We start from the raw sequence: 14,932 nt of genomic DNA on the forward strand, positions 1-14,932 counted from the left end.
AGAGTGAGTTGAAGTCCTCTTCTAAACTTCTCTATTGTTTTATGTTACCAGTCAGCTATAAACTTAGATGGTGTTTGCTTTTTTTACTTAATTCTAAATAGAACCTTAATGCTTAATAGTGTTAAATATTAAGTTGTCTGTTTTTAGAGTATTTTATTTCTATTAAGTATTAAAAAATATAGAAAAATCAATTTTTTCTATTTAGAAAAAGTTACATATTTTAGTTTTTTCCATTTAGTAAAAAGTTTATAATAAATCATAAAAAAGTAGAAAAGCAAATAACTTAAATTTTGAAAACAAATTGGTTTTATCAAAAAGTCAAAAAAAACAAACACCACCTTACTCTATTTGGCCACCATCTAACAATAAGCAAGATTTAATCTTACCATAAAAGATAATGTCCTGAATTTTAGAGTATCTTAAAAGTTTTCCACACTAAAGAGTTGAGCAAATTGCAACCACAAAGAGAGGCAAATAGGAGGAGAAGCTTCCGTACATGATCTTTGGATAGGTAGCTGAAGGCTCCCAAAGCTTTAATGTCTGAATACTCGGAAGCAACTTCCTTTCGTCGCCCACCAACCTTCACTTTGTTTGACGACCTGGTATAAAAGGAAAAGACGCTGATAGGAACAATGTTCTAAAGTAGGCACGAAGTAATAATCAAAATTAAGTTTAAATAATAACAGTAGGCCTGTCTTGAAGGGTTACAACATCATCTATGTTACAATGTATCTTCTAAAAACAAAAGCAAGGCCCATTGGTAGTTGGCCTTCTCTTCTGTTAATTCATATCTAGGATTTCACACTATGATTAAGAAGAGTCTGCTTGGTGCATGAAAGAGTTATGGATTTATATTCCTCAGCAACACAAATCCCAGTTCAGGTCAATGGATAGGTATGAGGCCAAAAGAATTATGAAGTTGCAACAGAAGAAAAATATCGCACCTTCTAAAGCTCTCTGCCATTCAAGAACTGACGGAAGTGGGTATAGGAACCCCTGATTCTTCTGTAAGTTTTTTATAAGCATTTTGCAGATGTCGAGTTACTGGCCCTACTTGTCCATCACCAACAGGGCGCCCATCAATCTTGACAACCTAACAAAAGAATTATCATGGATTAGGCATCACTTATCATGAATGCAAACTGAGATAGGAGTAGAAACATGACAAGGCACTTATGCCATGATAAAAAATCTTACTCATCTGGGTATTTCACAATCGAGCGTCAGAAAAAGTAGGATTTCAAAGAAAGCGGTGAGAAGCACTAGTTACTAAAAATAAAGGTTGAGGTACCTTTAGTAGAATTGAAGTCATAATTTAGCAGAAGATGTCAGTAAGTACTAGTAAAAGTTTGACACCAGTTAAGTACTTCTCATCAGCTGAGTCAAGATTGGCTATATCCCAAGCCCAGAAGCTCTCAGTCCTTATAAACCAAGCCTTACTGTCATTCCCTCTCCAGGATTTTGTATGGCTGACCAAATGGCTTTATGCCAGGCTAATGGCAGCCAAGTATACTTGAACTGCTCACTCAGCCTAAAATATCTCAATCCCATAAAACAAAAATCTATCTCACATAATATAACTTTTAAGCTTGAAGAAGATTATTATATGGGGGTGGGGGGTGGGGGGTGGGGGGAGGGGACTGTAAAGATGGTAGGTTCTATATCAAACATCAGCTGAACTAAGCCTCTAAAGCATCATCAAACAGAGAGTAGACCAACTCAAGCCTCACGCTAGTACACCCGACCCAGAACAAGAGAGTGAATGAGACCAACCTGAGTTTGAAATTTTTCCTCAAGTTCCACTTAAATAACAAATGTCCACAGAGAACGTATTCCAATTTTTTTACATATGGGATAAAAATATAGACTAACCAACTTGCAATTCATACAAACAAAAATCAAAACCGAGTATTTCCAAAATATTTAACCAAAACAACAAATGCCTGAGATGCGCCCCTACTACACCATACTTTTCAGATTCATTACATACAATAAAAGGAACTTACTGGGCTGAGTTCTCCCATGGTTCCAGTTGTCCATACCTGCAAGGAAAGCATTTTTGCTGTTACTCTAAAAGCATAAAATGTTTAAAAGAAAATAGATTTGAGCTAGAATGGGCACTTTTATAGCAAGTTACTAGATTCAGAGCCACTACCCAAACAGTTGATCACATTTGACATTTAAAAGAATGCTGCAGAGCATATATTTGAAACCACTTGGTCATTGCCTGAGATATCTTAAGTTTATAGATCATACAATGGGATCCAATACCATTCCCATGTGTGCATGCATATGAGCAATTGTTGGCAAAAGTTTTATGGAATCCTAGTGGAAGAAAAGTAATTCAGCACACCAGAATTCATCAATCTTGGCATATGATGTGCATTATAGGAATTTGATGTTAGATGATCACTGCTATTATTTCAAAACAAAACTTGCGGTCCATGTTTTCTGATCAGAGGTGAATTTTGGCCTGTCAATGAACAGAAATGTTTGGGAAATGCAACAAAAGTGGCAAGAATTTTTTTTCATAGGATAGAAACTCATGGAAATAATTGGAAATACAAAACAAACTCAGAAGAAAAGAGATGCCAAGAAATAATGATTTGACAATAATGAAAGAATAGAGCTGATGCACTTGTGAATACAGACTGCAAGTTCTTTACATCAAAAACAAATGTACAATTAATAGATTAAACTAAAAGTTGTCAATACATATTTGTGTAGTTTATAATATAAAATTAAGATTTTCCATATATACAGGTATAGTTTAAATTTTTATGAATTTTTAAAAATGATGATACATTTAAATTTATTGAAATCTAAATTTACTTCTTAAAAAAATGATATGCAAGACTATTATGTATGATGGAAATAACATAACGCAGCAAAACAGCCCTCATTGAAGAATAAGAATCTCTACTACTTACTACAGTTAAATTTGTATCATGACAAGTGTAAAATAAAATTATTAAGATCTCAAAGTAACTGTTCAATTTATTGAATCAAGGAATGGTCAATCATATATCAATCTGAAGCCAAAATGTTTTATTTCATTTATCATTGAATATTCCAATTTCATGATTTGGAAAGTATTTCCTAAGCCATTAAAGTGTATGCATATATTCTCTTTTTTTTTTATAGACAAAGTATATGCATATATTCTCAACAAATTGCTTTCATACATTCATCATTTGCATATGATTCATGCAATGGTATGCTATCACTGTTATGTAAATACATAGACGATATCAATAATATCTTCTATGATTAATCAGCTTTCTGAAAGAAAACTTACAGATAAAAATGATATATTATTGCTATGGAAGTTCTTAAATACAACATTTTAGTTGATATTCCCTTTTCAAAACTGCCCTCTTATTAATAGGTTGGTCGAATTTGATCTGAATAGGCCCTGCAGAGTAGATTCATTACCCAACAGAATTATGACCATTTCAGGTTTTTTCCAATTAGACACAACCAAATTTTTTAGTAGACTTTCTGAGTTATTATGCAGAGTTGTTTGAGACGTTTTCAATGATTACTAACCTAAACAAACCTTTAAAGTGATCATCATACAATTCTTGCAATTCTGAAAGGTGCCAGCTTTTCAAATGCATCATTTTTTTTTTGTAGAATACTAGTCACTGAAATTCAACAATGACTCATCAGGTGCTCCTGATGGATGTTTTGGTCAAACAAAAACAGACCTCATCTGCAGTATGAAACTCTGATAGGCTGATTCTCCGCTCCACTAAAGGAAACTTTTCCTTTACCACTAGGTCCATGACCTGCCACCTCAAAGAATAAATTGGTCAGATCACCACCAAAATATTTTACTCTTTGACAACTTATCATATTATCTTACTATAAGAAATGTTGACACCTTATTATGCTGTTCATTTTATTCTACTTAGTCATATCATCTATTCAAACTCATATTAATACATCCAATCTGAGACAGATATTTGTTGGATGTTTTCCTAATTTCTCATGCAACTCAACTTTTAGGTCCAACTTGTTGACCATTCTTTTGTAAATTTCAGGAGATCTAAATCACACCCTTTTATTGCACACATCCATCTGTATCTTAATGGGTTAGCTGTCAAGAGAAGGCCCCTCTAAACACTATAAAAATTTTAGTCTTTTCCATCCCCACAAGATGGGTGCAGGTAAACTGGGTTCACACTTGACCTACATTCTACTTTCAAACGTTCAATCACTTCAAATGTATGCAGGTTTTACCTATTTATAGGTCAGGGTAAAAGAAGCTAAAAATTTCTTCATGTTAGATTGCTACAGATTGAATAAGAAAATGAAAGAAACTTACAGTAGCTCGAGTTATCCCAGGAAGGCAGTAATCAGCATGAGGTGTCAGAACATGACCTTTCTTCACTAAGAACTGCAATATGAAACAGAGGAATATTTTTCAGTCAGGAAGTCTACAGTCAAAATCAATGAATCTTCAAGGGACTGCTTCTTTTCAATGATGAGAGCGAAAGCTACCAATTGGAGACTGCCTGAACATCATTTATCAGAGTAGTACACCACTGTTGAACATGCAGGGAGGTGGGATCTACCATTTATGGCAATTAAAGAAAATACATCTGAATGTTAAGTTGATCATCAAATTGTGAGTTCAGAACCATCTCTCAGAGGAAAACTTTTAAAACTTGTTCATGAAAATTAAAATATAACACAAACTAAATACCCCAAATTGAACTTCTGATAGAACAAATGGTGGGTCCCACCTCCTTGCAAAGGCAAAGGAATGGGAAACCAAAATACAGAAAATGCAGTCTTACAATGTTTGTAGCATTTGTTTCAGAAACATAACCATCCTTGTCAAGCATGATTGCATCATCAGCATTTGCATTATTCCCTTCTATCTGTACCACCCCAAATAACTAATTTAAGTTAAAATCCAACAAGACATAATAGATCTGTACATGTATGAATGCATAAGGACAATGAAGGGCTACCACCAGAGTACCATAGACTAAAAGCATGTGTATCTACCATGTTCTTATACATTATATCATGTAGATTTGATGGTAAACATGATGTCATCAATTTTCTATGCCATGTTATTATTAGCTGATAAAATTTATTAGTTTAGGACAAGGAGAATTTCCATATTACATAAACCCAGAAGATCAAAAAATTGCTTATCTTCCATGGCATGGTAAGAGATATACACTCAGTTGATGAAAGATTATTGTACTATCAGATAAACTTCACATTAAATCATGAAGTGTTGTGAAGAGGACAATACCTTTGCAAGTATGTTGTTAAGAAGGTTATTATGGTGAATCTTTGAATCCAAATTCTGGTTGGTACAAAAGAAAATAAATCAGGGTCAATTACATCAGCAAATAAGAATATATCCACCACATAAAAATTGTGGTTGAGATTAAACTAAATATTTTCTGTACTGTGATGGGATTTTAGGCTACTGAGATATATTCCACTATAAGATGTCTTGCATGAGCCATTTTACCGTCAACAGTGTATTTATGCCCACAGGATTAAAGAAAAAAAATTTTAAAACACTGTTCAGATGGAACATCCACCTTCAGGCAACATCTTTGTGAACAAGAAAATAACGGCAGAAAGTAATCATGAAATTAGTAAGAGATAAATAACAATCTAGTAAGAGAAGCAAACTACACCTCTGATGTACATGAGAACACAGACAACAGAAATAAACAAACTTGCACCATAAACCCAAGGTCCAAGTTTTAATGAGTTCCTCTTTACTGAATAAGTCTACATTTTTAATAGCTTATGCATATCTACATTGTACTGGTTTATGATAAGAACAATTCAAACATGGACTACCATACAGATTACAACCAAAAGGAGAATTTTGTCCTGGTCAGTATAAATCTAAAAAAAAAAAACTAGCCTCAACTTAATTACCCAGTTGAGCTGGTAAAATTTCATCTATAGAGCTGGTAAAATTACCCAGTTGAAATTTGGGTACTATTGACTACATGTCACTACAACCAAAGCCAGGTCCCATTTATTGCAGAAAATGCATTCAGTTTCTGCATCAAGAATGATATTTCCCAAAACTAAGAGTATTTTCTTCAAAGAATAGTGTGGTTTACTCTTTCTAATTATAATGTCTGTGCTCTTTATATTTTGCACTTATGTAGGGTGCTATCTTAAACATTGATGCAATCCTGTTTCATGTTGCTAAAAAAAAAGTTAGCTAAAGGAGGATGGATTTCTCTCTCTCCTTCCTCACTTCAGTGGTACCTAAACAGGTATATAATTTGGTAATTCAAATAGAGCCAGTCATTTAAAAAGAATGAACCAACATCAAAGTTCTGCCAATGGAACCCATAAAAATAGTAGCCAGGAAATGCACTGTAAACTTGTGGCATTAAAGCTGCAGGAAGCAAAAAGTTCTTTATATTCCCCTTCATTGCATATTGCAACTAAAAGTAACATAGAACACTATGAACCTTACATTTGGTGAATTACGACGTGTAGTAGCAGTCACCAGAGTAATACCCTTTGTATTGTCATAGACGGGTGGCTTCCATTCAGCAAGCACTGCATTTTTCAAGAGACATGAACTGCTGTGTAAGGAAACCTATACATAGGGATAGCATATTCTAGAGGTAACCAAAAAAGGGGTAGTTTTTTAGAATAAATAAAAACTCTCATTAGCAACTTAAGAACTTGTTTAATAAAAGCTCAGAACAATTACTAACTTGTACTCTTTAAAGTCAACTAAAAGTAGAATGTTTTACCATCTAAAGGAAATAGTTTGGACTTTGCCAATGAAGTTCATTATTTTTAGAACATACGTCAGTATGTCAAAAGCTGACTGAAAAACTTGTGTTCAAAGATCAGAGTCATGAGAATTCACAAGTGACCATGATATTTACTTCTTTCAGATATTCAAATATGTATTTTCTCTTTTATTTGTACTATACTTAACATGCCTTCAGGGCTAATTAGACATGAAAGTATATAAAGTTGGGACATCTGCAGGGCTACTTGAGAGCATGGGATGGACACATATGTTTGTAGACAAGGACAAAAGGTACCAATCATAGTAACTACAAAGAACATAGAGACGGGGACACAGCTATACATGGAAGCACTTGAGAATTTCTTATATATCAAAATATAAAAAATATAATTCAACTTTCATTGAAGTTGGTGTCTGTATGTGGAAGAAAGTGATCATTCCAAAATAACTTACATAACAAAAGGGGATTGTTGAACTTAACTGTATGTGGAAGTTTAAGTATATAAAAATGAAATATTTACAAAGATCTTGCCACCACGTGTCCAAGGGAATTAAGTCCTCATCTAAAAACAATGAACATTGATTATACTTTGTGAAGCATCCAATATGATCCAACTTTGTTTACATCAATAACCATAGACAAACAACACATCCCTCAATTTTCCTTGTGAGATTATCAAAGTAATCATTTTTAAACTAGGTGAGCATCCAAGATTTACAATCGCTGGAGTTTCAGAATTAGTAAAGTAGGAGTCTAACACTCAATGTGATTATGCGCTTCAAACTAATTGCCTAGGCTTTTGAAAGGAACTAGCCATGCAGCTGACTCTCAGGAAGAACAAAAGTTTCATGGACAATGCTATATAAAAAGGATACTACAACAAGTGCTTCCCTGCACAACAACCTCAACAACACAAAAATATCAGGTAACTGGATTCGGTTGATATAGAGCCCAAGTGACTATGCATTAAAAAGACAGAATATTTAAATCAGCCATGCCATTGTAACATTGGGGATATACTAGAAATTAAAATTACCAATTAGAGTGCATCCATAGAGATTGAATGCCGGGCTCATTCCAGAAGTAACCTGAATTACACCAGAATATAGCAAATCAATAAAACAGTAGGCATGCGAAGAAGTTGCACAAATATTTTATCATTTTTAAAATTGAGTTAGTTTAATAGAAAGCACATAGTATATGAATGGTGGATGTATCCCCACCACTGAAATGTAACATTAAGAAATAAATTGTGCTTGATGTGGAACAAGAATTTGTGTAATTCCTGGAGACATTGGAAATGGAAAATGCAAAGGAGGAGCCTATTGACACCGAGTAAAGAGCTTAATTTTGATTAGGATGGGTTTATGGGACATATAGCATATTGTTGGAATTGTCTCAAACCAGTTCTACATCACATCAATGAACTAAACAGGAACTCATAATCAATCACATTAATGAATTTTTGTTTTAGTAGGATTTGCCAATTAGGGGTTCCAATTGTAAATAGGGCTGTAACAAGAAAATTTTTAAATAGCTTTTTTGGATAAAACAACTCAATTTTTTTTCTTGTAATTTTTTTTTTGGTGGTTTCAAGAAGCCACCAGTGGATTCTGGTTCTTTGATGTTGTAGGTCTTCTTCCTCATGCTCCTTACTCCTACACCATCATGATATTATCATCCCTCAATGAATCACATCACCAGATGGAAAGGTAGCCAGAATTTTAAAGAGGAAGCCCTGACAATTTTAATACTTCTTTGCATTTATGATCAAATGACCAGCTGAGATGAGTGGAATTGATTCTCCTCCAAGAAAAGTTCTTATGGACCCCCCAAAGCATGTCAATCATATGAAGGTTTCAAAAGTAGGCACCAATAGGTTGGTGGACAAACAGAAGGAACGCCTCTGAAGTTGTTTTTTTATGCTGACATACGGCACATATTCCTACTGCTGCTGCTATCTTCCAGCGAATAGAAAGGTCCAATTATAATCTTATGTCAAGGAGTATTTTTAGTTTTTTGCTCATTGGTTATAATGTACAATAAATCCTAGTGTGAGCAAACTGTAAGCTCTCTCCATATCTTTATTTCTTAATCTCTCTCCTTTTTCTTTCTTTTTGCTTCTTCCCCTTATTGAACAAACTTATAATCTATTGTTTATCCCACCCTAATTCAACATTGGTTCTTGTCTTTGTGTGCATTTTTAACGAGTGTTTGTGTGTGTGAAATGTGAATTAGAGAGAGAAAAAGAGAGAGAGAGAGAGAGAAAGAGAAGAAACAACCTTTTTCCCACGTGTCAGCGACAGTCGAATGTGTGTGTTATCAAACATTCCATTCCTATTAAGGGTAGTGAAGATGGCTGCCTTAATCTGCATTTTGATGCATATAGTCATGTGTCATGAATATAAACAGAACTTCTGTCAGGCATAAGGCAATAGAAAGAACAAACTTCTAATGTGACCTACAGACTCAGAAAGAGAAGTAAGGAGCTACAGGCAACATTGTACTCATAAATGAAACAATCAAAATTCATCTAAAGATCCACACCTCTTCACGAGTTGGAACATTGTTGAAAGCCAGTGCTTTTGCTGAGTCAAACATCCTGATAAAAGAAAACAAATCCGAGTTCAAATTTGGCATTAATACAGAGTCATAGACAATGTTCCAGTAACCATTTATGAATTAAAAATGAGAAATATTTTGTGAAATGGACATTCACACAAAGGGAGAATGGGACATTCACATAACCACCACAAAGAACACCAAAAGCCTACAGACATTGATTGTAATGACCATATCTCATCCATGAACTTTTTCAAAATGTTTTCTTTCATATCATCAGTAATAATGAGAAAAAATAATTTGAATTAGCTAAAAAGTATCATTTTGATCCAAATAAAAAGATAGGTTCTATTCTCTTCAAGTTTCAAGTGAACTTGAGAAACAATAAAGATGAGGATTCTGTCCGGTTGCTAATCCCTCAGATTTCCTCAAGACAGAAAAAAGAGGAGTATTATTCTTATCAAATTTCTCAATTTTCTTTCACTAACCTATCTAAATGCTCTTCAAGCTTAAATATCTTCCCGTTGTAAATTCGAAGCCCCTCCCACACTGAATCACCACCTTGGACAACAGAGTCAAACACCGAAACCTTAAAAAAAATCACAAAATTATGCATCAGAAACATAAACTGAGAGCTCAATGATGTTAAAATTTTCCAGGAAGATTCTCCAAATATCCAATATAAGAGTACCTTGGCACTTTCACGTGGTACAATTTCATCCCCCACCCATGCAAGCAGCTTCTCATTTTCAGGAACAGGAAGATCTGGAATTGGCAAGGTAGACTTACGAAGGGATGCCCTCTGCTTGACATGGCGCCTAAGGATGTTGTATAATGGCAAACTCTGCTCCAGCAAGTCATAGAGAGAAAAAGGGAATGGCTGAAAGAAAACTTTAAATCGTAAGCTAAACCAAAAAGACTCTCCCTGTCATCCTGATACCTAAGCATCAGATTTATCTTAATGTATACATTTCAATAAATAAAACCATATTGATGCCTTTAGAGATACCATTATCAGTGATTTCAGATTAGTTAAAGAATGATTTACAACAAAATTAGAAAAACAGAGAAAAAAAGAGTAGCAAGAATGTATAAATTTAAATACCACAAATATTTTGACAAACTGCAAATAATATACTGTAAGAGAAGTATTGTCAAACCTATTCAGCCTTCTCAAAAAAATAAATTAATCATCATAATTTCCTTATAAATTGTTTCTATTTCTAGCAACTGGAAACATATGCCAGAAATGTCAATAATTTTGTGACATTGCAAACATGCTGACACTAGTAAAACAAGCAGGGAACATACAAGAAATGACTGCTTAATATGAAAAGAATATAGTTGCAAGGGAAAAAGGAAAATGAAAAGGAGAGAGAATGAATGACTAGTAGTATTTATAAAATATACAGTAGCTATATATACAACATACTTGTATGTTGAGCTTGATCTTCCAGGTTACACAATTGTCAGAATCTAAATTTAAATGTATTTTCATATATATATATACATGTTTACATGGACAACCAGACACAAAAATATCTTATTATCCTCACAATGGCTGCATTAGTTCCTACTTTTTATGATTTTCAGTTTTAGCCTATTTATGTTGTATTACATCTTGTTTGGGCTAATTCATTTTGGCACACTGGTAATCCCAGCATCAAATAATAAGTCAACACAAATCTGAACACAACACACATTGGTCGAGCTCCCTACATGCCTCCATGTCAATAAGAAAGTAATGTAAAATTATTAGGAAAAAGAAAGGGATGATTTAACTAAAGCTGAGATCAGTTGATGCCTCTTTAATGAATTAGAGAACCTTCTACACAATCAAGTAATCTTTCATTTAATTGGAATATCATTTGCAGAGCTATGTTTTAATAAAAACCAATACCGCAGGATACTTTCTTCCTGGTTTGAAACATGTTGATTTGTGTACACTTTGATACCACCATGGAGCCCAAATGCCATCTATTGATTTTGGTCCTGCATCCCATCTGAAAATATTCAGGTTGAAAATCTATTATACACACAAAGTCATGATTTAATTATATGTAATTAGCTGAATTATTAGGCCAGGATAAGGTCAGGCCAAAACCAAACCTTTGAAAGCATATTAAACAAGAACTGGAAAAGAATGTTGAACAACACGATATATATTGTGGGCCCAAATCCTGATACTTTGAGCTTTGAGAAAAATTAGTTGTCCAATATGGTAAGCCTCGTTTAGTGGAGATCCTAAGTTTGAACCTCACCACATGTTTAGTCCCCAATTTATTGAGCCCATGTCCATGATTTGTTTACCCACAGGCCCACAGGCCTATGTGTTTCTACATGTGCAGGTCTAGGATCACACATGAGGTAAGGTGTTGAAGACCATGATATTCATCATGGGCCCAAATCCTAATAGCTTAAGTTTTTAGGGACATTGATTGTTTAACAGGGCATATTTCCTCAAAGCTAGAGTCAAAGCTAGCATGTTTTGTGCTCCACTGAGGCAAGCATAATAACCATATGTTCTAATTTATTTTAAAAGTAAACTAAGAAAACAAAAAAATATTTATCAAACTTAACTTTCATTAAATGTATTTCTTTTACCTTTGATTAAACAATGAAAGTTTAACAAAAAGTGCCCAAATAAACTACAGAGAAAAAGACCATATACTTTCAAGTGAAATAACAGTTGCATACTTGAGCATTGAAGGTTGAAAAGAAATACCCAAGTCTTCACAAAGACCCCGTAAAATAGCCTGCACATCAATGTAATAACTGAAGGTAAGTCTTAAAATATCCCCAAAAATGAGTGAGGTTCCAAAATTTTTATGATAGGGAAAAAAAACTAAAAGTTAAAAAAATAAAAATAGGTGAGAAAACTAACAAATTATGAGAAAAGGATACAATAAGCAGTCTCTTAAAACAAGAAAACAAAATACCTACCTGGGATCTTAAGAAAAGGATGCAATTAACAGTCTCCAACATAAAATAAAATATTCATTCAAGCAAATAGAATTAACCATAACAAGAACGTATAAGGTGATCTAAGTTCATCCCAAAATTTCAAATTCTTTCAAGCAGCAATTCTGCTTTGAGAAACCCTAAATAACTTTAACATGAACTTATTTTTACATCCCACTGTAGCTGATGCCACATTCAGCTATGAAGAAACTATTAAAAAAGGTAGATGTCATTTAGGATTAACTTATTATTATCATTTTTCATCCAGAAGCTGAAGCCATGACTCCAAATGGGCAACCTTAGCATTATGAAATTCTTATTGAACATGAATCAGCTTCCTGACAAGCTTACAAAGGCTTCCACAGGAAGCAACCTTGTCCTTACTGCTGTATTAAGCTCTTGGTAAAGCCAGAAGCACTTTAATTAAAAACCATCTAAACACAAATAGAACTTTGTATAGTATATTGAACAACTTATAGGCTCAAACTTCAAGGAAATACTTGAAAACTTAAGGTTTATGTTAGCAGTCAGCTAACCTACAAGGGATCAGCCAGGTTTTCCAAATATTTAGCCTGCATAACTATATCTTGGAATAGATGGAGGACATGGATAAGCTTCTGGCAAGATTCAAAGGACCACTCTCTATCATATAATAGATTAAAATGGGGGAGAGATAATGGCTGTGAAGAATATGTTCTTTAAGAAACTAGATAGACCATGAAATCAATGTGAGCATAAAATGAGATGAATTTACAGACTAATAATGAAATTTTACAGTTATTATATCTCTCCATGTTTCGTAACATCCCTCTCTTTGCTTCTAGTTCACTAGTACCTTTTGGGTGCTGAAAAAGGTGCTGGTTCACCACATGTGTGTCCGTGTGTGTAATACACATGCATGTTACATGTGCATATTACATGAACATTACATGTGTGTGTGCACCATGATTTGTATTCAAGGCACATGTCAATAGGAAATCTATCATGAGGTCCCATAAACTTTAGATTTTCAGAGTAGAATTTGGTCATACAGTGGAGTTTTAAAGAAAGATTTTTCCACCCAACTAGAAAATCTTGGAGATGTACAGACTAGATCTTCATGTTAGGAAAAAAAAGGAAAAAAAAAAAAAAAGGTAGACATTTTTAATGTTGTGTCATTTTGGAATTAAAATAGAGAATTAATTCTTAACACAGGCATCTAGAATGAGTATCCATGAGCAATGTCCAGTCATATCCACACTTTTTGCAGTGGAAGAAAACCATGTGTTTAGAAAGATCTACAACCTCGGGATCTTGCTGAAGGTCTGCTGCATCAATAATAGGTGGAGGTTTTCCCAGATCACACAGTTCACTATATATAGAGACCAAGTCTGCCAAACCAAGCTCCATGAGGGATGAAGGTATGACCTTGTCAAAGGACGGCTGAAAAAAACATCAGATGAAAATGAGCACACACAACTTGGTGATCTGAAGGATATGGAAAATCGGAAACAGTTAAACCATGAAGAAATTATGCCAGCATACCATCCTATAGTTTCTTAAGCTCTACAAATTAAAGAAAAACAAAAAACTTGCTGCCATAGAAACCTAACAATTTGAAAATTGCAACCCACTAGGAGTGGACATACTGCTGGACCATCTTGTCCCTTTATTTGGTATGTAATCTTTCTAACCATTACAGGGTACCTTTGGCATTTTTGCCATAGTAAGTAACTAGTATACAATATAAGAGATGAAAAGAAACACTGTACATTCTAATTATTTTGTCCAGCCTCCTCTGTTTATCTTTCCCTCTGTCTCCTTTATTCTTCTCCTTACTTCTATTAATTAAAGATAACCTATCTCACATACCATGTAATAATATGCTACTAAAGGGTTCATTGTTTTTAAGAAGATATGCTATACCTAAAACAAGTGACAAATATAAATTTCACATCTTACCAGAACATCAAGGGGATTCCGTATCAATATGAAGTGCTTTCCTTTCTTCATTAAATCCTTTGTCAAGCCAGGTACATATTGTTTTGCCATATGCTGTAGACAAAAAAAGTGAATACATGGATTTAAACATGATATTAATTCAAAATGTTTTATTAGTAATTCAAAATGTTTCCATCGGCATAGCCATAATGTTTTCGGTTTTAAAGAACTAGCTTGAAAGCTAGGGCAATTGTGAACCTTCATAATTTAGAATAACATAACCAAAGCCTATCGGAACCTATCAAAATTCAATAACCTATGCTGTTATAAAATATTTTATAAAACTTCAGCAGTTTTGGGAAAAGTTTAACATATTAATCCATAAGATGTAAAGTTACTTTGTTGATAGGTGATAAGATGTGAAGTTATTAAAATCAGTTTCTAAACAAATGCTTCGTACTTCAATTTCACAATCACCATATGACAAAGCAAGTCACTTTATTGCAAAATAATTCAATTTTTTTTATGCTAATTAAATAATATTAGAAAAACAAATAAAATAACTGTTTTATCAAATAACATTTTTCTTCAATTTATGACGTGTAAGTGTGTGCTTGTATGGAGTCATTCTTGCTTCATTTTCTATTTGATTATAAGGTCATAAGTTATAGGAATGTCTGGTTGTTTTATTGACGTTTTTTGCACAGTTTATTCCATAG

At 33.7% G+C, this 14,932-nt stretch overlaps 1 protein-coding gene across 1 annotated transcript in view; it reads right to left on the reverse strand.

Moving 5' to 3' along the window:
- Positions 1-360: 360 nt before the first annotated feature.
- The window catches only part of LOC100264940 (branched-chain-amino-acid aminotransferase-like protein 2), a 36,416-nt gene continuing 21,844 nt past the window's right edge, over positions 361-14,932 (reverse strand). The window contains exons 14-30 of the mRNA XM_002284879.4: positions 14,235-14,327; positions 13,578-13,715; positions 12,030-12,088; positions 11,233-11,335; positions 10,024-10,212; positions 9,821-9,921; positions 9,318-9,372; positions 9,053-9,139; positions 7,807-7,858; positions 6,479-6,564; positions 5,276-5,329; positions 4,806-4,889; positions 4,331-4,402; positions 3,711-3,791; positions 2,007-2,042; positions 945-1,093; positions 361-599 (exon numbers count right to left, since the gene is read on the reverse strand). Of these exons, the coding sequence (XP_002284915.2) occupies positions 965-1,093; positions 2,007-2,042; positions 3,711-3,791; positions 4,331-4,402; positions 4,806-4,889; positions 5,276-5,329; positions 6,479-6,564; positions 7,807-7,858; positions 9,053-9,139; positions 9,318-9,372; positions 9,821-9,921; positions 10,024-10,212; positions 11,233-11,335; positions 12,030-12,088; positions 13,578-13,715; positions 14,235-14,327 (1,419 nt within the window). The 3' untranslated portion in view covers positions 361-599; positions 945-964. The remainder of the gene's footprint in view (positions 600-944; positions 1,094-2,006; positions 2,043-3,710; positions 3,792-4,330; positions 4,403-4,805; positions 4,890-5,275; positions 5,330-6,478; positions 6,565-7,806; positions 7,859-9,052; positions 9,140-9,317; positions 9,373-9,820; positions 9,922-10,023; positions 10,213-11,232; positions 11,336-12,029; positions 12,089-13,577; positions 13,716-14,234; positions 14,328-14,932) is intronic.

The sequence above is a fragment of the Vitis vinifera genome, chromosome 14 (genome assembly GCF_030704535.1).
Source record: "Vitis vinifera cultivar Pinot Noir 40024 chromosome 14, ASM3070453v1".
NCBI lineage: Eukaryota > Viridiplantae > Streptophyta > Magnoliopsida > Vitales > Vitaceae > Vitis > Vitis vinifera.